This window comes from Salvelinus sp. IW2-2015, linkage group LG36 (genome assembly GCF_002910315.2).
Source record: "Salvelinus sp. IW2-2015 linkage group LG36, ASM291031v2, whole genome shotgun sequence".
NCBI classification, from domain to species: Eukaryota; Metazoa; Chordata; class Actinopteri; order Salmoniformes; family Salmonidae; genus Salvelinus; species Salvelinus sp. IW2-2015.
In genome coordinates this window covers 34,116,071-34,141,290 of record NC_036875.1, presented here as the reverse complement: position 1 = coordinate 34,141,290, position 25,220 = coordinate 34,116,071, and the positions used below count along the sequence as shown (strand labels likewise).

The 25,220-nt window shown below is 43.4% G+C and overlaps 1 protein-coding gene across 1 annotated transcript in view; it reads left to right on the top strand.

Annotated features, from left to right (window-relative positions):
• Nucleotides 1–25,220, top strand: part of LOC111959411 (diacylglycerol kinase beta-like) — a 142,065-nt gene that overhangs the window by 68,091 nt on the left and 48,754 nt on the right. Inside the window, exons 18-20 of the mRNA XM_023980927.2 lie at nt 14,146–14,231; nt 14,517–14,606; nt 18,339–18,499. Coding sequence (XP_023836695.1) covers nt 14,146–14,231; nt 14,517–14,606; nt 18,339–18,499 — 337 coding nt within the window. The remainder of the gene's footprint in view (nt 1–14,145; nt 14,232–14,516; nt 14,607–18,338; nt 18,500–25,220) is intronic.

Genomic DNA, 25,220 nt, shown 5'->3' with positions numbered 1-25,220 from the left:
TAAGAATAACTCATACTATAGAACCTGGTGTGGTAAGACAATTCATTACTATAGACCCTGGTGGGGTAAGACAATTCATTACATAGACTCATGGAGGTAAGGACTGAATTAGATTATATAGCCCATGGTGGGTAAGACTAATCATATAAACAGGTGGTAGACCTCATTAAATGAGACCAGGTGTGGTAAGATAACTCATCTACTATAGACCCATGTGTGGTAAGAACTTCAATCATTACTATAGACATGGTGGGGTAAGACTAAATCATCATATAACACCCAGGTGGGGTAAGACAATCATATATAGACCCATGGTGGGTAAGACTAATATCACTATAGACCATGGTGTGGTAAGACTAACTCATACTATGACCATGGTGGTGGTAAACTAATTATTATAGAGACCCATGGTGGGGTAAGACTCATCCTCATCACTATAGACCCATGGTTGGTAAGACTAACTCATCACTATAGACCCATGGTAGGGTAAGACTAACTCATCACTATAGACCCATGGTGTGGTAAGACTAATTCATCCCTCATATCCTTACATGGATAGGAGGGCTCCCGAGTGGCACAGCGGTCTAAGACACTGCATCTGCTAGAGGAGTCACTACAGACACCCTGGTTCGAATCCAGGCCTTATCAACCGGCCATGATTGGGAGTCCCATAGGGGGGTGTGCAATTGGCGCAGCGTTGGCCAGTGCAGGCGTCGTTGTAAATAAGAATTTGTTCTTAACTGACTTGCCTAGTTAAATTGTTCTTACTTGCCTAGTTAAATAAAGGTTACATTGAAGAGTACACAGATTTACTCATCGTGTTTATTAACCTAGTTTAAATGTTACATGTGGGTTGGGTTTGTTTAGGAACACATGATAGTCGTGACTGAAATTGAGCCATACTTTACTTTCATCAGCTGGGCCTCATTACATCATATATCATCAACACATGCCAGTGTGTCATGACAGCCAGGGTAGCTTTTTTTCTTCTTTCTCTTCTCTTGTATAACGCCTCCATTGTTAGCCATACATGCAACACTTACAAAGGCACATTTATCAGGACATTTTGGATACATATCTCAATGTGTACAGCTGAAGACAGGCCTCATTTAGTCTGTCTGTATAGCACATCAGACAGAGTTAATATAGACCCAGAAAAATTCTCCAAGCACCATGGCAACAGCTTTAGTCACCACCAGGCTTTTAAACAAGTGGCAGATTGAAGGTGAGTGATTTGTTTAGAGAATGCAATTAGTTGTTTTGTGTTGATTAAGAGTGAGGTCTCTCTCATTGTTCCTGTCAAAGCAGATCCTCATTTGGCCCAATTGTTGTTGATACACTTTCTCCAACTAAGCCCACATGCATAAAACAGTGTCACAAATTTGTCAAGCCTCATGCGGTTAGGTTAATAAAGGATATTAATGTCTAATATTGACGTGCAACTGTTTTGTTAAATGTACCCAGATCGTTGCTGTAGCTACAGAATTCCCTGGAGTGCTGGCATGCTTGTGTTGTGGCATCACTGAGCGTTAGTACAGTTCACCGCAACGCCAGGAGAGACAGCTGTTTGACATTGGTGTCACCAGCCTTGTCAGTGGAACACACACAAAACACACACCACACACACACACACTCACACACACACACACACACACCACACACACCACACACACAACCACACACACGAACAGATATGTGTGTCATGCATGCACACACCACAGGCACACACGGGCACAGGCACCCACACCACACACCGAGACATACCGGTGTGATGTTTGCACCGCAGCTGTTTTTTGGGGACAGATGAAAGCCCCTGTCGACACCTTTGTCCTGGCCCAGATGAAAGGTCCTTTGAAGGTGACACTCTCTCTGGCCAGTCACTAATGCATCTCTCTCTCTTCTCTCTCTCTCTCTCTCCTCTCTCTCTCTCTTCTCTCTCTCTCTCTCTCTCTCTCTCTCTCTCTCTCTCTCTCTCTCTCTGTCTTTTTCTGTCAATTCAAATGGCTTTATTGGCATGGGGAAACATGTTTACATTGCAAAGCTAGTGAAATAGAGAATAAACAAAAGTGAAATAAGTACAGTAAACATTACACTCAAAAGTTCCAAAAGAATAGAGACATTTGAAATGTCATATTGTGGCTAAATAAACATATAAATAAATGATACATGTGTTGTAACGATGTGCAAATAGTTCAAATACAAAAGGGAAAATAAATAAACATAAATATGGGTGGTATTCACATTGGCGTTTGTTCTTCAATTGAAGACCCACTTCAATTTGCTTACTGCCCCAATAGATACACATCACTAAAAAACTCAAATGGACCACCCACACAGACAGTGTGGTGAAGATGGCGCAACAGAGCCTCTTCAATCTCAGGAGGCTAAAGAAATTTGGCTTGTCACCTAAAACCCTCACAATGTTTTACAGATGCACAATTGAAAGCATCCTGTCGGGCTGTATCACCTGGTACGGCAACTGCACCGCCCGCAACTGCAAGGCTCTCCAGCACCCGATGTCACAGGAAGGCCAAAAAGTTCATCAAGGTCATCAACTACCCGAGCCACTGCCTGTTCACCCCGCCATCATCCAGAAGGCAAGGTCAGACCAGGTGCATCAAAGCTGGGACCAAGAGACTGAAAAACAGCTTCTTCTCAAGGCCATCAGACTTTTAAACAGAGGAAACACCATACAACCGTAGTCAGCGTGCAAGCGCCCGGCCCGCTAAAAGGAGTCACTAGAGAACTATGGGACAAAGACATCCTGGCCGGCCAAACCCTCCACTAACTCGGACGACGCTGGGACAATTGTGCGCCGCCTCATGCGTCTGGCTGCGACACAGCCTTGGCTCGAACCAGGGTCTGTAGTGACACCTCTACCACTGCGATGCAGTTACTTAGACCGCTGCACTACTCGGGAGGCCCATGGAACACCATTATTTTTGTCTTACTGAGATTTACTGTCAGGGCCCAGGTCTGACAGAATCTGTGCAGAAGATCTAGGTGCTAATGTAGGCCTTCCTTGGTTGGGGACAGAAGCACCAGATCATCAGCAAACAGTAAGGTGAAGCCTACAGTAAGGTGAAGCCGGATGCTGCAGACTGTTCTAGCGCACTCGCCAATTCGTTGATATACAGTGCCTTTGGAAAGTATTCAAACCCCTTGACTTTCCCACATTTTGTTAGGTTACAGCCTTATTCTACAATGGATTTTAAGAAATCCTCATCAATCTACACACAATACCCCCTGATGACGAAGCAAAAACTGGTTCTAATACATTTTTGCTAATTTATAAAAAAAAAAAATGAAATATCACATTTACATAGGTATTCAGACCCTTTACTCAGTACTTTGTTGAAGCGCCTTTGGCAGCGATGTAATGGCGTGTGTGTAGGTGGCAGGGAAGTCAGGTGCAGGAGAATCGAACTTCGTTTAAATGGAGTCGTTTAATAAACTCCAAAACCAAAATACTAAATAAATAAAAGTGGGTACAAGAACCCTTCGCGCACCAACACATAATACACAAACATACAATCAAACAATCTCCGACAAGGACATGATGGGAAACAGAGGGTTAAATACACAACATGTAATTGATGGGATTGGAACCAGGTGTGAAGGAAGACAAAACCAATGGAAAATGAAAAATGGATCAGCGATGGCTAGAAGGTCGGTGACGTCGACCGCCGAACACCGCCCGAACAAGGAGAGGGACCGACTTCMGCYGAAGMCGTGACAGTACCCCCCCCCCCCGACGCGCGGCTCCATCAGCGCATTGGCACTGACCTCWGGGYSYRSKCCSAGAGAGCGAGGCGCAGTGTGATCCGGATGGAGACGGTGGAAATCTCGCAGCATGGAAGGATCCAACACGTCCTCCACCGGAACCCAGCATCTCTCCTCCGGACCATACCCCTCCCAGTCCACGAGGTACTGAAGGCCCCTCGCCCGACGTCTCGAATCCAGTATGGAATGAACGGAGTACGAGGGGGTGGAGGAACCTCCCGCACCTCAGACACCTGGAGTGGGCCAGCCACCACCGGCCTGAGGAGAGACACATGGTACGAGGGGTTAATGCGGTAATCGGGGAGAAGCTGTAACCTGTAACATACCTCGTTCACTCTCCTCACGACTTTAAATGGCCCCACAAACCGCGGAGACAGCTTCCGACAGTACAGTACGGCACGCTGAAGGTGAAAATGGGCGGCGTCCCATGTTTTCTCTGCGCGCCGGAACCAGTCGTCCACCGCAGGAGCCTCGCTCTGACTCTGATGCCAAGGAGCCAGAACCGGCTGATACCCCAAAACACACTGGAAGGAAGAAAGGTTAGTGGAGGAGTGGCGGAGCGAGTTCTGGGCCATCTCTACTCGGGGCACGAACGCCGCCCACTCCGCCGGCCGGTCCTGGCAATAAGACCTCAGAAACCTACCCACATCCTGGTTAACTCTCTCCACCTGCCCGTTACTCTCGGGGTGAAAACCTGAGGTAAGGCTGACCGAGACCCCCAGACGTTCCATGAACGCCTTCCAGACTCTTGGTGTGAACTGGGGACCCCGATCAGAAACTATATCATCAGGCACCCCGTAGTGCCGGAAGACGTGTGTAAACAGGGCCTCCACAGTTTGTAGGGCCGTAGGGAGACCGGGCAAAGGGAGGAGACGACATGACTTAGAAAAACGATCCACAACGACCAGGATCGTGGTGTTACCCTGTGAAGGTGGAAGATCGGTTAGGAAATCCACCGATAGGTGCGACCACGGCCGTTGTGGAACGGGTAAGGGTTGTAACTTACCTCTGGGCAGGTGTCTAGGAGCCTTGCACTGGGCGCACAATGAGTAGGAGGAAACATAAACCCTCACGTCCTTAGCTAAAGTGGGCCACCAGTACTTCCCACTAAGACAGCGCACCGTCCGACCGATCCCAGGATGACCAGAGGAGGGTGACATGTGGGCCCAATAGATCAGCCGGTCGCGGACAGCAGACGGAACGTACAGACGCCCAGCTGGACACTGAGGGGGAGCGGGCTCTGCACACGACGCCCGCTCAATGTCTGCGTCCAGCTCCCACACTACCGGCGCCACCAAACTAGAGGCGGGGAGTATGGGAGTGGGATCCATGGGCAGCTCCTCTGTGTCATACAGCCGGGAAAATGCGTCTGCCTTAACGTTCTGGGAGCCTGGTCTGTAAGAAAGGGTAAACACAAAATGGGTGAAAAACATGGCCCACCTTGCCTGGCGAGGGTTCAGTCTCCTTGCCGCCCGGATGTACTCCAGATTGCAGTGGTCAGACCAGATGAGAAAAGGGTGTCTAGCCCCCTCAAGCTAATGTCTCGATGCCTTCAGGGCCTTGACGACAGCCAACAACTCCCGGTCCCCCACGTCATAGTTTCGCTCCGCCGGGCTGAGCTTATTCGAGAAGAAGGCACAAGGGCGGAGCTTCTGTGGCATACCAGAGCGCTGAGAGAGCACAGCTCCTATCCCAGCCTCGGACGCGTCCACCTCCACAATGAACGCCAAAGAGGGATCTGGATGGGCCAGCATGGGAGCCGAGGTAAACAAAACCCTCAGGTGACTGAAAGCCCTGTCCGCCTCAGCTGTCCACTGCAAGCGCACCGGACACCCATTCAGCAGTGAAGTAATGGGAGCCGCTACCTGACCAAAACCCCGGATAAACCTCCGGTAGTAGTTGGCAAACCCCAAGAATCGCTGCACCTCCTTTACCGTGGTGGGAGTCGGCCAATTACGCACGGCTGCAATGCGGTCACTCTCCATCTCCACCCCTGACGTAGAAATGCGATACCCTAGGAAGGAGACGGATTGTTGGAAGAACAGGCATTTCTCAGCCTTGATGTACAGGTCATGCTCCAACAGGCGACCGAGCACTTTGCGCACCTGGGACACATGCTCGGCGCGTGTAGCGGAGTATATCAAAATATCATCAATATACACCACTACACCCTGCCAGTGCAGGTCCCTGAAAATCTCGTCTACAAAAGCTTGGAAGACTGATGGCACATTCATCAACCCGTACGGCATGATGAGGTACTCATAGTGCCCAGAGGTGGTACTGAAAGCTGTCTTCCACTCGTCTCCCTCTCGGATACGCACCAGATTGTAAGCGCTCCTGAGATCTAGTTTGGTGAAGAAGCGCGCCCCGTGCATTGACTCTATCGCTGTGGCTATGAGCGGTAACGGGTAACTATACCTCACCGTGATCTGATTTAGACCCCGGTAGTCAATACACGGACACAGACCTCCCTCCTTCTTCTTCACAAAAAAGAAACTCGAGGAGACGGGTGAAGTGGAGGACCGAATGTACCCCTGACGCAGGGATTCGGAGACATATGTTTCTATAGCCTCCGTCTCCGCCTGTGAGAGGGGATACACGTGACTCCTGGGAAGTGCAGCGTCTACCAGGAGATCTATAGCACAATCGCCCCGTCGATGAGGTGATAATTGAGTCACCTTTTTTTAGAGAAGGCGAGAGCCAAATCGGCATATTCAAGGGGAATGCGCACGGTGGAGACCTGGTCTGGACTCTCCACCGTAGTAGCACCAACGGAAATCCCTACACACCTACCTGAGCACTCTCGCGACCACCCCGTGAGAGTCCTCTGTGGCCAAGAAACAGTGGGGTTATGACAAGCTAACCAGGGTAGGCCCAGCACCACGGGAAACGCAGGAGAGTCAATAAGGAAAAGACTGATTTTCTCCGTGTGATGGCATGGTGACGCAGGGGGCGTCACCATGCCCAAAGGAGCGTTGACGTCCCTAATTAACTCTGACCCTAATGGTCGACTATCTAAGGCGTGAACGGGGTAGGGCACATCCACGGGAACAATGGAGGGGTCCTAAACTATGAGCTAACGTTCTATCAATGAAATTCCCAGTCGCACCTGAATCTACGAGCGCCTTATGCTGGGAATGCGGGGAAAACTCAGGAAAAGTGACAGACACAAACATATGTGCAACAGAGGACTGGGTGAGAATGGTGCCAGCTCACCTGGGGTGACGCCAGAGCGCTGTCGTGTCTCCGGCATCATTAAACTGAAGATTAATCTTTATCAAATAACTCTCTGTAATTATTATTACGCGATTAAACTGATTAATCATGTAACTGTAATTAACTAGGAAGTCGGGGCACCAAGGAAAATATTCAGATTACAAAGTTATAATTTTCCTAATATAACTTTCAGATATTTTAATATCTGATCACTTCGAATTAATGAATTATTAATCTAATGAATTAATGAATTATTATTTACCTCATGTTAGTCTCATTCCAAACGTCGTAAATTGTTGGTTATCTGCACGAACCCAGTCTTCACTATGAGTCATTCATACATCAATTGTCTTAAATAATTTATTTACTAACTAAGTAATTCACAGAATGCATAAACAAACAGTAGATATTTACAAGGAAATGATAACGGAGTTTCCCTAGTGGGCTAAACTGGTATGGCGGCTTGGTGGACACAAAGGGAAGTGGGGGTCAACTGAGTTGAGACACTACAAAGTTGATAATTATAACAATTGAAATGCTAATTGTTTGCACATGAACGCTCACTCATTCGGGAATAATTGCAATCAATATATATATTTACGCTCAGTGTGTCGTCGGGATCTCCGTTGAAAAGTTTGTTTTCTGTTGGAGAGTTTGTCCGCCCTCTCTCTCTCTCTCTGTCGTGGTTAGAATGGATAGTTCAGAGTGACATTCATTCATGTCGTTATAGGATAGATGTTTCGGCGGTTGTCGGTCTTCGCGTTCAATGATACCGAATTCCTAGTTGCAGACTAGTAATTGATATAAAAAACTTGTTCTTATTCTGTCGGTATGGATAGTCTAAGAGTTTAACCTTTCTAGGACACAACGTTCCGCTAGCGGAACCCCCCCCCCCAACATTCCGCTGAAAAGGCAGCGCGGGAAATTCAAAATATTTTTGGGAAATATTTAACTTTCACACATTAACAAGTCCAATACAGCAAATGAAAGATAAACATCTTGTTAACTTCTCACGAGTCACCATCCCGGATCCGGGAGCACCCTCATCAGTAAAAAAGCTGACTAGCATAGCCTAGCATAGCGCCACAAGTAAATACTAGCATCTAAATATCAGGAATCACAAGTCCAAGACACCAGATGAAGATACACATCTTGTGAATCCAGCCATCATTTCCGATTTTTAAAATGTTTTACAGCGAAAACACAATATGTATTTCTATTAGCTACCCACGATAGCAAAAGACTCAACCGCATATTTTCACAATTTTTTTCCGCATAGGTAGCTATCACAAATTTGACCAAATAAAAGATATAAATAGTCACTAACCAAGAAACAACTTCATCAGATGACAGTCTTATAACAGATTTATTGTATAGCATATGTTTTGTTCGAAAAATGCATATTTCAGGTATAAATCATAGTTTTACATTGCAGCCACCATCACAAATCTCACCAAAGCAGCTAGAATAACTACAGAGACCAACGTGAAATACCTAAATACTCATCATAAAACATTTATGAAAATACATGGTGTACAGCAAATGAAAGACAAACATCTTGTGAATCCAGCCAATATTTCAGAATTTTTAAGTGTTTTACAGCGAAAACACAATATAGCATTATATTAGCTTACTACAATAGCCAACCACACAACCGCATTCATTCAACGCAACGGTAGCGATAGCGAAAAACCAGCAAAATATATACATTTATTCACTAACCTTCACAATCTTCATCAGATGACAGTCCTATAACATCATATTACACAATACATATATGGTTTGTTCAAAAATGTGCATATCTAGCGGTACAAATCGTGGTTTTACAATGTGAATACGTAGTCAAAATGCAAGAAAATTGTCCGGAGAAATCTTGGAGAGGCACCTAATCTAATCAAATAACTAATCATAACTTTACTAAAAAATACATGTTGGACAGCAAATGAAAGTTACACTAGTTCTTAATGCAACCGCTGTGTTAGATTTTTAAAATAACTTTAGTACGACATACAGCTTACGTTATAGCGAGACAGCGCCCAAAATCAGGGCGGAAAATACGACTATACATTTTCGACAGAAATACGAAATAACATCATAAATGGTTCCTACTTTTGATGAGCTTCCATCAGAATGTTGTACAAGTTGTCCTTTATCCAGAATAATCGTTGTTTGGTTGTAGAATGTCCTCTTCACCTGTCGAATTAGCAACCAAAGCTAGCCATGTGGCGCAGGAGTGTCCAACTTCACCATAACGCAAAAGAAAAGAAAATGCCGAAATTCGCAATAAACTGATATAAACTGATATAACTCGGTTTAAAATAACTACTTTATGATGTTTTTAACACATATATCAAATAAAATCAGAGCCGGAGATATCTAACGTCTAGTGGAAGGGGTATGCAGTGCATGTAGATCCATAGATTTCAGGCAAATTAATAGGATGGCCCTGGAACAGGGCCCCGATTTCAGATTTTCACTTCCTGATAGGAAGTTTGCTGCAAAATGAGTTCTGTTTTACTCACAGATATAATTAAACGGTTTTAGAAACTAGAGAGTGTTTTCTATCCAATAGTAATAATAATATGCATATTGTACAAGCAAGAATTGAGTACAAGGCAGTTTAATTTGGGAACGATTGTTTTACAAAGTGAAAATAGCGGCCCCCTATTGACAAATTAATCTACCCATCGTGTCCGATTTTTAAAATGTTTTACAGCGAAAACACAACATATATTTATGTTAGATCACCACCAAATCCAAAAAACACAGCCATTTTTCCCAGCCAAAGATAGAGTCACAAAAGCAGAAATAGAGATAAAATGAATCACTAACCTTTGATAATCTTCATCAGATGACACTCATAGGACATCATGTTACACAATACATTTATGTTTTGTTCGATAATGTGCATATTTATATCCACAAATATCGGTTTACATTGGCGCCATGTTCAGAAATGCCTCCAAAATATCCGGAGAAATTGCAGAGAGCCACGTCACATAACAGAAATACTCATCATAAACTTTGATGAAAGATACATGTTTTACATATAATTAAAGATACACTTGTTCTTAATGCAACCGCTGTGTCAGATTTCAAAAAAACTTTACGTAAAAAGCACACCATGCAATAATCTGAGACGGCGCTCAAACATAACAACATTCTCCGCCATGTTGGAGTCAACAGAAATACAAAATTACATCAAAATATTCCCTTACCTTTGATCATCTTCATCAGAATACACTCCCAGGAATCCTAGTTCCACAATAAATCGTTGTTTTGTTCGATAATGTCCATTACTTATGTCTAAGTAGCTACTTTTGCTAGCATGTTTAGTGCACATGTCCAAACGCTCGCTCAAATGCAGGCGAACTCGGACAAACTTCAAAAAGTTATATAACAGGTCGATTAAACTGGTCAAACTAAGTAGAGAATCAATCTTCAGGATGTTGTTATCATATATATCCAATAACGTTCCAACCGGAGCATTCCTTCATGTCTGTAGAAGTTTAGGAACGCAAGGCGATATCATGAGGAAAGCGCGTGACCAGGAACTGGCAATCTGCCAGACCACTGACTCATTTCCCTCCCATCCGGCCCCACAACACAGCATAAGCTTCATTCCACGTTCTACAGACTGTTGACATCTAGTGGAAGGCGTAGGAAGTGCAAACAGATCCATATCTTACAGGGAATTGAATCGCGAGATGAGTTGAACATTGACCAGTCTCAGGTTTTTGCCTGCCATATGAGTTCTGTTATACTCACAGACATCATTCAAACAGTTTTAGAACTTCAGAGTGTTTTTCTCTATCCAATAGTAATAATAATATGCATATATTAGCATCTGGGACAGAGTAGGAGGCAGTTCACTATGGGCACGCAATTCATCCAAAAGTGAAAATGCTGCCCCCTATCATAAAGAAGTTTTAACAAACTATAGTTTTGGCAAGTCGGTTAGGACATCTACTTTGTGCATGACACAAGTAATTTTTCCAACAATTGTTTACAGACAGATTATTTCACTTATAATTCGCTGTATCACAATTCCAGTGGGTCAGAAGTTTACATACATACAGAAGTTTTAACAGCTTGGAAAATTCCAGAAAATTATGTAATTGCTTTAGAAGCTTCTGATAGGCTAATTTACATCATTTGACTCAATTGGAGGTGTACCTGTGGATGTATTTCAAGGCCTACCGTCAAACTCAGTGCCTCTACTTGACATCATGGGAAAATGAAAAGAAATCAGCCAAGACCTCAGAAAACAAATTGTAGACCTCCACAAGTCTGGTTCATCCTTGGGAGCAATTTACAAATGCCTGAAGGTACCACGTTCATCTGTACAAACAATAGTACGCAAATATAAACACCATGGGACCACACAACCGTCATACCGCTCAGGAAGGAGACGCGTTCTGTCTCCTAGAGATGAACGTACTCTGGTGCGAAAAGAGCAAATCAATCCCAGAACAACAGCAAAGCACCTTGTGAAGATGCTGGAGGAAACAGGTACAAAATTATCTATATCTACAGTAAAACAAGTCTTATATCGACATCACCTGAAAGGCCGCTCAGCAAGGAAGAAGCAATTGCTCCAAAACCGCCATAAAAAGTCAGACTATGGTTTGCAACTGCACATGGGGACAAAGATAATACTTTTTGGAGAAATGTCCTCTGGTCTGATGAAACAAAAATAGAACTGTTTAGCCATAATGACCATCGTTATGGTTGAAAGGAAAAAGGGGGAGGCTTGCAAGCCGAGGAACACCATCCCAACCGTGAAGCACGGGGATGGCAGCATCATGTTATGGGGGTGCTTTGCTGCAGGAGGGACTGGTGCACTTCACAAAAATAGATGTCATCATGTGGAAGGGAAATTCTGTGAATATATTGAAGCAACATCTCATGACATCAGTCAGGAAGTTAAAGCTTGGTCGCAAATGGGTCTTCCAAATGGACAATGACCCCAAGCATACTTCCAAAGTTGTGGCAAAATAGCTTAAGGACAACAAAGTCAAGGTATTGGAGTGGCCATCACAAAGCCCTGAGCTCAATCCTATAGAACATTTGTTGGTAGAACTGAAAAAGTGTGTGCGAGCAAGGAGGCCGACAAACCTGACTCAGTTACACCAGCTCTGTCAGGAGGAATGGGCCAAAATTCACCCAATGTATTATGGGAAGCTTGTGGAAGGCTACCCAAAACGTTTGACCCAAGTTAAACAATTTGAAGGCAATGCTACCAAATACTAATTGAGTTTATGTAAACTTCTGACCCACTGGGAATGTGATGCAAGAAATAAAAGCTGAAATAAATCATTCTCTCTACTATTATTCTGACATTTCACATTCTTAAAATAAAGTGGTGATCCTAACTGACCGAAGACAGGGAAGTTTTACTCTGATTAAATGTCAGGAATGGTGAAGAACTGAAAGTTTAAATGTATTTGGCTGAGATGTATGTAAACTTCCGACTTCAACCGTATGTTGAAGAGGGTGGGGCTCAAGCTGCAACCCTGTCTCACCCCACGGCCCCTTGGAAATTAATGTGTGTTTTTTTGCCCATTTTAACCACACTTGTTGTTTGTGTACATGGATTTTGTAATGTTGTATGTTTTTCCCCCAACACTGCTTTCCATCAATTTGTATAGCAGACCCGTATGCCAAATTGAGTCAATAGCTTTTTTGAACTCAACACAGCATGAGAGGACTTTGCCTTTGTTTTGGTTTGTTTGTTTGTCAATTGGGGTGTATAAGATGAATATGTGGTCTGTCATATGGTAATTTGGTAAAAAGCCAATTTAACATTTGCTCAGTATATTCTTTTCACTGAGTAAATGTACGAGTCTGCTGTTAATGATAATCAGTGGTGTAAAGTACTTAAGTAAAAACACTTTAAGGTACTACTTAAGTTGTTTTTATGTATAAGTACTTAAATTGTAAAGTATTATTTTTGACTACTTTTACTTTTACTTCACTACATTCCTGAAGAAAATAATGTATTTTTTACTCCATACATTTTCCCTGACACCCAAAAGTACTTGTTACATTTTCAATGCTTAGCAGGACAAGAAAATGGTCCAATTCACGCACTTTCCCAAGAGAACATCCCTGGTCATCCCTACTACCTGATCTGGCAGATTCACTAAATACAAATACTTCGTTTATAAATTATGTCTGAGTGTTGGAGTGTGCCCCTGGCTATCCGTAAATTGAAAAAACAAGAAAATCGTTACGTTTGGTTTGCTTAATATAAGGAATTTGAAAGGATTTATACTTTTACTTTTTGATTCTTAAGTACATTTTATCAATTACATTTAAATCAAATCAAATCAAAGTTTATTTGTCACGTGCGCCGAATACAACAGGTGTAGACCTTACAGTGAAATGCTTACTTACTAACCAATGGTGCGGGAAAAAAAGGTATGTGTGTGTGTGTGTAGGTAAGTAAAGAAATAAAACAACAGTACTTAAGTATATTTAAAACCAAATACTTTTAGACTTTTACTCAAGTAGTATTTTACTGGGTATCTTTACTTTAAGTATGACAATTGGGTACTTTTTCCACCACTGATGATAATGCAGAGAATTTCCCCAAGGTTGTTGTTGACGCATATCCCACAGGAGTTATTGGGGTCAAATTGAACTCCAATTTTGTGGATTGGGTTGATCAGTCCTTGGTTCCAAATATAGTGGAAGATGCCAGAGCTCAGGATAACCATTTGAATTTGTGGTCTGTATATGTTATCATTTCATTTAGGATGCCATCAACACCGCAGGCCTTTTTGGGTGGGAGGGTTTGTATTTTGTCCTGTAGTTCATTCAATGCAATTGGAGAATCTGTTGGGTTTTGGTAGTCTTTAATAGTTGATTCTAAGATTTGTATTTGATCATGTATATGTTTTTTCTGTTTGTTCTTTGTTATAGAGTGGTTTATCTATACATCTCTGTTTTGGATAGATAACTCTTCATGTTGTTGTTTGTTTAGTGTGTTCCAATTTTCCCAGAAGTGGTTTGATTCTATGGATTCTTACATTGAGCTGATTTCTGACGTGCTGTTCCTTCTTTTTCCATAGTGTATTTCTGTATTGTCTCTCTGTATGTATGTGTGTGTATTTGTATATTTATGTATTTATGTCTTCACAGGCTCAACTTCTTCCATGATGTCCCTGATTTCCGGGTGCTGGCGTGTGGAGGGGATGGGACAGTGGGATGGATCTTAGACTGTATTGGTGTGTCTTATTCTATTGGATTAAACTCATTCATTATACATGAACACAGTATATTATTTCCCACCTTCATAGCTGTGAGAGAGAGAGTGTGTGTTGTGGTGTGTGTGTGTGTGTGTGTGTGTGTGTGTGTGGTGTGTGTGTGTGTGTGTGTGTGTGTGTGTGTGTCTGATAAACATAGAACACAATACTATACTGTACAGTACTCTGGCTACACCTTAATGTTCTTTCTCCGAAATCCATATCAGAATTGTAATTATTATCTTATCATTATCTGTCCATCTGCAGACAAGGCCAACTTTGCAAAAGATCCCCCTGTGGCTATCCTCCCTCTGGGCACAGGGAACGACCTGGCAAGATGTCTACGCTGGGGCGGAGGTGAGAAGCTGTGTGTGTGTGTGTGTGTGTGTATGTGTGAGTGTGTACATAGATCGCAGTGTGAGTATTATTTTACTCACTGAAAGCTCCCATCAGCAATATTTTCCTCAATATCTTCACAATGCACCTGTTGTGTTCTTGTGGTTCTAAACCAGTGGAGGCTGGTGGGAGGAGCTATAGGAGGACAGGCTCATTGTAATGGCTGGAATGATATAAATGGGTGGTATCAAACACTTCACACATATTGAAACCATATTGAAATCACATGAATTCCATTCCAGCCATTACAATGAGGCTCTCCTGCTATATATCCTTCCACCAGCCTCCACTGTTCTAAACACATCCTCATAAAGCTAATTTGAAAGTGTTCTATGATGCAAAGCAGAGTTCTTATATAATCCCTGCTTGCCATTGACTGGGCCTGTTTTTGGGCCAATGATTGACAGACTGCTTGACCTGGCCCTGGCTTGTGTAGAGTAGAGACCAGCCGAGCACTTTAGCCAGGCAGCGGGCTTATGATCTGATGTTTGGAAACTAAATGGACAGTTAGTTCCCAGGGGCTTTTTGACCAAGCACCAGTTGAATAAATTATCTTCTCCCAAAAATATTTTTAAAAGCAACTGGATTCTTTCTATGAAGACATTTAAGTGTTATGACCATATTTACAGATTGTACAGTAGTAGATACAAAAGCTGGGACTGTGAGGGAAGTACTGTGTCACAGTCGTCTGTTTGTAGAAACATACTGCACATGCGTTTTAATTCCTGGCATAGTAAACCAATCATCTAAATTGGGTTTGGTGACACAATCTATTGATCTCCTGTTAACTGGCAGATGTTATATGACAGATGTTTTAGGCCTGTTTTGTAACTATATCAGTCAGGACTGGGCTGTATGTAAGCATATGTGTGCATCACATATAGTGGAATATGCTTGTATGCAAACATGAAAGAGCATGCTATTGTGCCATAAGTAGTCGGTGAGCTTTTTGTTAAATCTTCAGGGTATAAAGTAGGCTAATTGGCTTCTTACATTACATCATCATTGCTTTCTCCCTCTGTGATTTAGGAAATGTACATGAGGGAGGAAAAGTGTGAGCTCAGACTGTTGGAGAGCACATGGGGGGAAATGCGTGTCATCACACATGGGCCTCGGCTCTCAGTGTCAACGTCCCCTGATGCAGACCTGGGTTCACATTGTTTTTGAAAAATCGAGCAGTTCCATTATTTGAAAGATGTCAGATATTACGTGAACCCAGGTCTGGAGCACAGGAGGGGGAACAAGTGTCATCACACACGAACCCTGGTTCTCAGGATGGGTCGCCATGTGAGTGTTAAAGTCCCCTGGTGCTCTGAGTGATGGGTCCTCATTAGACGCTCACGCCTCCATGACAGCCACTGGTGTAACCCTAACACCCCGGTCCACCTCTCAGCAGTACTGATCACAGTCATCATTAGAGTAATTGTGGTTCAGACCCACTTGGTCTCCAACACAGAGGACCCGCTCACCGGAGCCCCGCAGGGTTCGGGAGTTCTATCCCATGACACAGTATAATGATGACTCTATTGTGATTGCCTCTACTGTCTACCTCTACACTCTAAAAAATGCTGGGTTGTTTGGTTGACCCAACTGCTGGGTTGTTTGGTTGGCCCAACTGCTGGGTTGTTTGGTTGACTCAACTGCTGGGTTGTTTGGTTGGCTCAACTGCTGGGTTGTTTGGTTGGCCCAACTGCTGGGGTTGTTTGGTTGACCCTAACTGCTGGGTTGTTTGGTTGACTCAACTGCGGGTTGTTTGGTTGCCCAACTGCTGGGTTGTTTGGTTGACTCAACTGCTGGGTTGTTTGGTTGACTCACCTGCTGGGTTGTTTGTTGACTCAACTGCTGGGTTGTTTGGTTGACCAACTGCTGGGTGTTTGGTTGCCAACTGCTGGGTTGTTTTGGTTGCCCAACTGCTGGGTTGTTTGGTTGACTCAACTGCTGGGTTGTTTTGGTTGACCAACTGCTGGTGTTTGGTTGACTCAACTGCTGGGTTGTTTGGTTGACCCAACTGCTGGTTGTTTTGGTTGACCAACTGCTGGGTTGTTTGGTGACCAAACTGCTGGGTTGTTTGGTTGACTCAACTGCTGGGTTGTTTGGTTGACTCAACTGCTGGGGTTTGGTTGACCCAACTGCTGGGTTTGTTTGGTTGACCAACTGCTGGGTTGTTTTGGTTGACCACTTGGTTGTTGGTGACAACTGCTGGGTTGTTTGGTTGACCAACTGCTGGGTTGTTTGTTGACCAACTGCTGGGTTGTTTGGTTGACCAACTGCTGGGTTGTTTGTTGACCAACTGCCTGGGTTGTTGGTTGATCAAATGCTGGGTTTGTTTGGTTGCCCAACTGCTGGGTTGTTTGGTTTGCCCAACTGCTGGGGTTGTTTGGTTGACCCAACTGCTGGGTTGTTGGTTGACTCAATGCTGGGTTGTTTGTTGCACAACTGCTGGGTTGTTTGGTTGACTCAACTGCTGGGTTGTTTGTGATTGACTCAACTGCTGGGTTGTTTTGGTTGACTCAACTGCTGGGTTGTTTGGTTGGCCCAACTGCTGGGTTGTTTGGTTGACTCAACTGCTGGGTTGTTTGGTTGACTCAACTGCTGGGTTGTTTGGTTGACTCAACTGCTGGGTTGTTTGGTTGACTCAACTGCTGGGTTGCAGGCATTGGGTCACTTGGTTAGTTGATGCTGGGTTGTTGAGATGTGATCCAGCAGGTCAGATCAGAAGACTGGAGGCAAGGTTTAGTAAGGGAGTGGCTTTCAGCCACCTATTAGAGTGTATGTCATTCAAGTTCATCTGTTCTGTTGTATAGTTATCACATGTTAAGGTTGAACATTGACATTTTTGTAGCTTCAATCAGGCTTACAGAAATGTATAAAATCCCTAAAAGCTTATGCAAATCCCGTTGTTGGGAAAGATACCACCTCATTATAATATGTAATAAGTAATCTTAATACTCTAGAAGAATTTGTCAAATGCAAAAAACTCTCACAGGTTGTCAATAAGATCTATCTGAAAGCCACACCCCTAATAAGCCACGCCTCCTGAAATAACTTTATATTACTGTACATTAAGAAAGACCCAGCTGCATGTCAACCCAGCATGACAGTAAAAAATAACCAACTAATATTTAAATTAAACCATGTTAGGGTAATCCCAACAACCCAGCATGTTGGGTTATTCACGTAACTGGCTTGGTCAAAATAACCCAGCATGTGTTGTCCAATATTTACCCAGTGCTGGGTTACCAAAGAACCCAAATTGGGTGTTTTTTAACACAGCATTTTTTTGAGTGTACCAAGAGTCTCTCTCAGAGAGGCCTGGAGGTTAGCAGTTCTATCCCATGGCAGTGTACTTACTTACTAACTCCTCTTCATCCCCACTGGGACATAAGGCCACAATGACTCTATTGTGTACACCCATACTGTCTGCCATTAGGCTGTTTAGTCAGTGTGAGGGTTTCAGATGTACTCCCTTCTCACCACTCAATCTTAGTTTTCTCTTTGCTTGCTTCTAGGAATCCAAGGCCTCTGACCTCACGTCAAATGGAATACAGAAAGCACTATGCAATTTGATGAATACTATATCTTATTGAATTAATAAAACTTGTTCTGAGAGCCTGGGTCTGACAGTGTGGGTGACCTTAGATGGCTGTATCTCCCTGTGTCATGTCTCATCCGTCTCTCTGTCCTGTCCTGTAGGTTATGAGGGAGGCAGCCTGCTGAAGTTCCTGCGGGACATAGAACACAGCACAGATATGATGCTGGACCGATGGAACATCGACATTATCCCTGTAGACAAGGAGGAGAAGGGAGACCCAGTCCCCAACAGCATCGTCAACAACTATTTCTCCATCGGAGTGGTGAGAGAACAGACTACACCACATCAACCACCACACACACACACACACACACACACACACACACACACACACACACACACACACAGACGCACTCACCTACTCACACTCTGTTTATCAGATTCACCAGGACATTTTTGTTGACATGCAGAACCAATCACATGCAGAACCCATCACATGCAGAACCAATCACATGCAGAACCAATTTTCAACTTCAAATTTGTATCCTTAAAAACAGTCACACACACAATCCTACCTGCCTTTCCATATTCAGATCAAAACAGAAGCAGAACATAGTACTATGCTACAGTATGGGATTGCCTATCCCAGCAGGAGTTAAACCATTTGCAGAATCACTGGTGGTTTCTAAGCCTCTCAAGCAGGTTAATTACTGTTTCCCCTTTTAAAGGGAAGGAACCAGCATTGCCATTGTCCCTGTTGCTTAGCAACCCTTTATCTCTCTACTAGTTTGTTGAAACAAACTACCATGGGCTCGCCACAAACGTATTACACTAGAGGGAACAGAGGGACGAGGTCAAATGAATTCTGTCTCAGTTCTTGTCTTGTTGTCTCTCTGTCAATCCCTGACACTTCAGATGGATGTTTCCTATATCTGTTATTAAAGCTACGGTTGCTTAACTATAAGGTGCCTGCAGCACCTCATTTGAAGGAAACAATCCCTTTTATGGTCTTTCCTGTCTTTATTTTCTTCAAGCCCACCAGGCATCATTGCACGGATGCCTAAAAATACACACCAGGAGTAGACAGTGGGACTAAGCCGAAGTGTGATTGGTACATAATATGTCTGGACCAATCACAGGTAGGATGAGGAGCAGGGAGGAAGGGGCTAGCTTGGCAAGGTTACCATGGACTGCTGTGATGTTATGCAACCCGGCATCCCACTGGTCCCACGCCTGCCACATATTCATCAGGTTTCTGCCAAACACAAGGACTCTACCCTCTTGTTACTGCTGCATTATGGGTACACCCTAGCAAGCTGGTCCCAGATCTGTTTGTACTGTATAGACAACTCCTATGTGCTAATACAGATAGTACAGCACCAACAGATCAGAAATCAGGCTAGGAACTCTTTCAAAAGCAGCTTACTGATTTCACTACTTGATCTCATAATGGTCAGCATATTGCTGACTGAACGGAAAGACAACATGCTCTAAATACAATGTGGATTATATCAGCAAATGGTCAAGCCTCTGACCTTTCTATCTAGACAATGGATGTTTCTCCACCATGTGATGCCTGTGCCAGAATGGCCAGGGGGTGGCCAGGGGACCCCCTCTATGTGATTCAGATGTGGGCTGGTGGGTGGTAGTGCCAGTGCCAGAATGGTCCATACTTTGGTTGCAGCCACTGTCTAGTATCTACCCCGGCTGTATACCATGTCTAAAGAAGGGCTGGCTATGTTTTAAACTGTTATTGATGATAGAATTGTTATTTACAGTCCATTTACTGTCCACTAAAATATATATAAATTCTGTGTTTCTCAGAGGACCTTTTAAGCTCAAATTCTGATCCCTTTGAAGGATTCTGTGTTTATGTAATCCACTTAGACCAATGCTATTCCCATGTTGTAGATGGCACTATGATCCAATACGGCATGGCCCTTCCCCAGGGCAACAGATCGCATCGCAGTGACTCCAGCAGCCAGGGACAGATGGCTGCGTATCTGGGCACCAATGACACCTGAGCAAACGAGCGCTAGCACTGTGACTCAGTCACGCCATATCATGTTGTAATCATTGGCGGCCCAGAATCGGGTTCAATATCCATACCCATATTGGGGCAGCGCTTCCTGCCATCACACTCACAGACCTTCCCTTCCCAAGGCTGGTGATTGGGTTGCCATGGCGTTGGCGCTCTCAAGGCCAATTTTCGAATCTCAACTGTCATCTGTTTCTTGCACAGTAAGTTAATTGTAGATGACATGGTAGTCGTAGTGACTGGGAGAACGCTCTAGGCTGGAGATAAAGATGCTTTGTGGTATTGCTATTTTGTTGTCTGCCTCAGATTACTTTGTAATGCTTTTGGGCATCAGTGCTTTGCATTAAGTACACACTTAAGCTTGATCATATTAAATAACAAATTAAATCTAATAATCATACAACCTACATCCTAAGAAGAGTCGAACATAAATCCATATTGAGAAGAGCTTCATATAAAATCTTGATCATAAAGTATTTTGATCTATCAAATTCCTGTTTAACAACTCTGGTCATTGTCAACTAAGTTTGATCTGGATACAATGACGCTGACTGAAGATTGTCTAGAGGAAAACAAGCCTTTAACGAGAAGGCTTCACTATACAGAGACTACAGAGACTAACCCTCAGTCAGCACTATAAACACACAGATCAGATTGGAGAGGAGTCTCATCACAGGAGGTTGCTGAGGGGAGGATGGCTCATAATAATGGCTGGAACGGAGCGAATGGAATTGCATCAAACACATGGAAACCGTGTGATGTTTTTGATGCCATTCCACTAATTACGCTCCAGTCATTGCCCACGACCCTTCTTCCCCAATTAAGGAGCCACCAACCTACATGTACTTGTGGTAGGCACCTTGGGTTTCAACCCAATCCCTGAGCCCACTTCAATCTCACATCCCCAGAGAAAATGTCAAAACTTCCTTCCCTACCTTGCCTTGCCCCCTTAACCCCCCTGTGATTCAAACAATTCAGCCCCACTTCAGTCACACATCCCCATAGAAATCTCCAAGGCTTCCCTCCCTGCCTTGCCTTTACAGTGGGCATTATAGGCACTCCATACACTCCTAACGTGCATTACATTATCCCTGAGCCCTGAGTGATCCTATTCCCAACCATCACTCTGGAAAGAATCTGTGTGAAGAATTAGCGAGAGGGAAATCACACTATGTCAGCAGCCATAAAGAAGTGTCCTCACCCCTTCCTCACACTTTCCTCACCCCAGCCCCTCAGTCTGAGGAAGCCGATCACTTCAGGGTGTGAGAGAACGATGAAACCTGACTATCTTTCCTGCCATCAACAAGCCATCTGCTCTCCAAGCGTGGCTCTCTAGCTAGCTATGAGAAGAAGAGAGGGCCTGGGAGTGCCTGGCTCTGGCCCCGTCATGTAATGCTCTCTGGCCTTCTGGCTGGTTATGCGTTAGTTACAGCTACTTACCCACCGTGTTACTCTATGGACTGTGGATCCGATCCACAGTGACCTGACCTGTGTGTCAACAGCAGGGTGTGTAGTGCTTGCTCAGAGGACGACCAGGCCAGGCCTCTAGGGAGGGTAGAGGAAGTGAAGGTTAGGGGGGGGGTTGAAGGGGGGAGAAAGAGAGGAATGAAGGGAGTAGTGCTGGCAACACCCTGAAGGTCAGAGGAAGTATCAGTGACGGGAAGATAGCGGCTGCCAGGTCAGACCGGGTTACCTCGGTAATGAATGACCGTGCTGAGTGAAACCTGGCCAGATACGTGGGAAACAGCCACCTCCCCTCAACCTATCTGTCTGTGAACCCACATAGAAACCATACACACTACTGTACATGCACAGATACACACTACTATACATACACAGATACACACTACTAGCTACAGTTGAAGTTGGAAGTTTACATACACCTTAGCCAAATACATTTAAACTCAGTTTTTTTAAACTCAGTCATTGTATTTCTTCCATCACATTCCCAGTGGGTCAGAAGTTTACATACACTCAATTTGTATTTGGTAGCATTGTCTTTAAATTGTTTAACTTGGGTCAAACGTTTCGGGTAGCCTTCCACAAGCTTCCCACAATAAGTTGGGTGAATTTTGGCCCATTCCTCCTGACAGAGTTGGTGTAACTGAGTCAGGTTTGTAGGCCTCCTTGCTCGCACACACTTTTTCAGTTCCGCCCAAACATTTTCTATGGGATTGAGGTCAGGGCTTTGTGTTGGCCACTCCAATACCTTGACTTTGTTTTGCTTAAGCCATTTTGACACAACTTTGGAAGTATGCTTGGGGTCATTGTCCATTTGGAAGACCCATTTGCGACCAAGTTTCAACTTCCTGACGGATATCTTGAGATGTCGCGTTAATATATCCACATAATGTTCCATCCTCATGATGCCATCTATTTTGTGAAGTGCACCAGTGACTCCTGCAGCAAAGCAACCCTGAAACATGATGCTGCCACCCCCGTGCTTCACGGTTGGGATGGTGTTCTTCGGCTTGCAAGCATCCCCCTTTTTCCTCCAAACATAATGATGGTCGTTATGGCCAAACAGTTCTATTTTTTTTTCATCAGACCAGAGGACATTTCTCCAAAAAGTATGATCTTTGTCCCCATGTGCAGTTGCAAACCGTAGTCTGGCTATTTTATGGCGATTTTGGAGCAGTGGCTTCTTCCTTGCTGAGCGGCCATTCAGGTTATGTCGATATAGGACTCCTTTTATTGTGGATATAGATCATTTTGTACCCGTTTCCTCCAGCATCTTCAAAAGGTCCTTTGCTTTTTTTCTGGGATTGATTTCGCACCAAAGTACGTTCATCTCTAGGAGACAGAACGCATCTCCTTCCTGAGCGGTATGACGGCTGCGTGGTCCCATGGTTTTTATACTTGCGTATTATTGTTTGTACAGATGAACATGGTACCTTCAGGCGTTTGGAAATAGCTCCCAAGGATGAACCATCATTTCTTTTCTGAGGTCTTGGCTGATTTCAAGGTAGGCCTTGAAATACATCCACAGGTACACCTCCAATTTACTCAAATTATGTCAATTAGCCTATCAGAAGCTTCTAAAGTCATGACATCATTTTCTGGAATTTTACAAGCTGTTTAAAGGCACAGTCAACTTAGTGTATGTAAACTTCTGACCCACTGGAATTGTGTTACAGTGAATTATAAGTGAAATAATTTGTCTGTAAACAATTGTTGGAAAAATTACTTGTGTCACGCACAAAGTAGATGTACTAACCCACTTGCCAAAACTAAAGTTTGTTAAAACTTCTTCTCGACAACATTCCGCTGAAAAGGCAGAGAAATTAAAAAATATTTTTTTGAAATATGTAACTTTCATACATTCACAAGTGCAATACACCAAATTAAAGCTTAACTTCTTGTTAATCTACCCATCGTATCCGATTTCAAAAAAGCTTTACAGCGAAAGCACACCATATGATTATGTTAGGTCAGAGCCTAGTCACAAAAACACATACAGCCATTTTCCAGCCAAAGAGAGGAGTCACAAAAAGCAGAAATAGAGATAAAATGAATCACTTACCTTTGATGATCTTCATCAGATGGCACTCATAGGACTTCATGTTACACAATACATTTATGTTTTGTTCGATAAAGTTCATATTTATATCCAAAAATCTCAGTTTACATTGGCGCGTTATGGTCAGTAATGTTGTGCCTCGAAAACATCCAGGGAATTTTCAGAGAGCCACATCAATTTACAGAAATACGCATCATAAACTTTAATAAAAGATACAACTGTTATGCACAGAATTAAAGATATACTTCTCCTTAATGCAACCGCTGTGTCAGATTTCAAAAAATCTTTACAGAAAAAGCACACTATGCAATAATCTGAGTACAGCGCTCAGACACAAAAGCAAGCCATACAGGTACCCACCATGTTGTGGAGTCAACAGAAGTCAGAAATAGCATTATAAATATTCACTTACCTTTGATGATCTTCATCAGAATGCACTCCCAGGAATCCCAGTTCCACAATAAATGTTTGTTTTGTTCGATAAAGTCCATAATTTATGTCCAAATACCTCCTTTTTGTTAGCGCGTTCAGTTCACAATCCAAACTCACGAGGCGCAGGCAAGTCCAGGTGAAAGTTCAGACGAAAAGTCCAAAAAGTTATATAACAGTTCGTAGAAACATTTCAAACGATGTATAGAATCAATCTTTAGGATGTTTTTAACATAAATCTTCAATAATGTTTCAACTGGAGAATACCTTTGTCTTTAGAAATGCAATGGAAAGCAGGTCGCTCTCACGGCCATGCGCGTGACCAGTTCATGGCATTCTGCCAGACACCTGGTTGAAACAGCTCTCATTCCCCCCTCCTTCACAGTAGAAGCCTCAAACAAGGTTCTAAAGACTGTTGACATCTAGTGGAAGCCTTAGAAAGTGCAATATGACCCCATAGAGACTGTATATTAGAAAGGCAATGAGTTGAAATACTACAAACCTCAGATTTCCCACTTCCTGGTTGGATTTTTCTCAGGTTTTTGCCTGCCATATGAGTTTTGTTATACTCACAGACATCATTCAAACAGTTTTAGAAACTTCAGAGTGTTTTCTATCCCAATCCTATCTACTAATAATATGCATATATTAGCTTCTGGGCCTGAGTAGCAGGAAGTTTACTCTGGGCACGCTTTTCATCCGAATGTGAAAATGCTGCCCCCTATCCCAACCCCCTATCCCAAGACATTTGTGGAGTGGTTGAAAAATGAGTTTTAATGACTCGAACCTAAGTGTATGTAAACTTCAGACTTCAACTGTATATATAAACAGATACACACTACTAGCTATATATATACAGACACACTACTAGCTATATATATACAGACACACTACTAGCTATATATACACAGATACACACTACTCATTACACCAGATACAAAATGGCAACACTCGGATAGCTATATATACATAAATAAACCACTTAATACATACACAGACCACTACTAGCTATATATACAAGATACACAAATGCACTTATAGCTATATATCTCACAT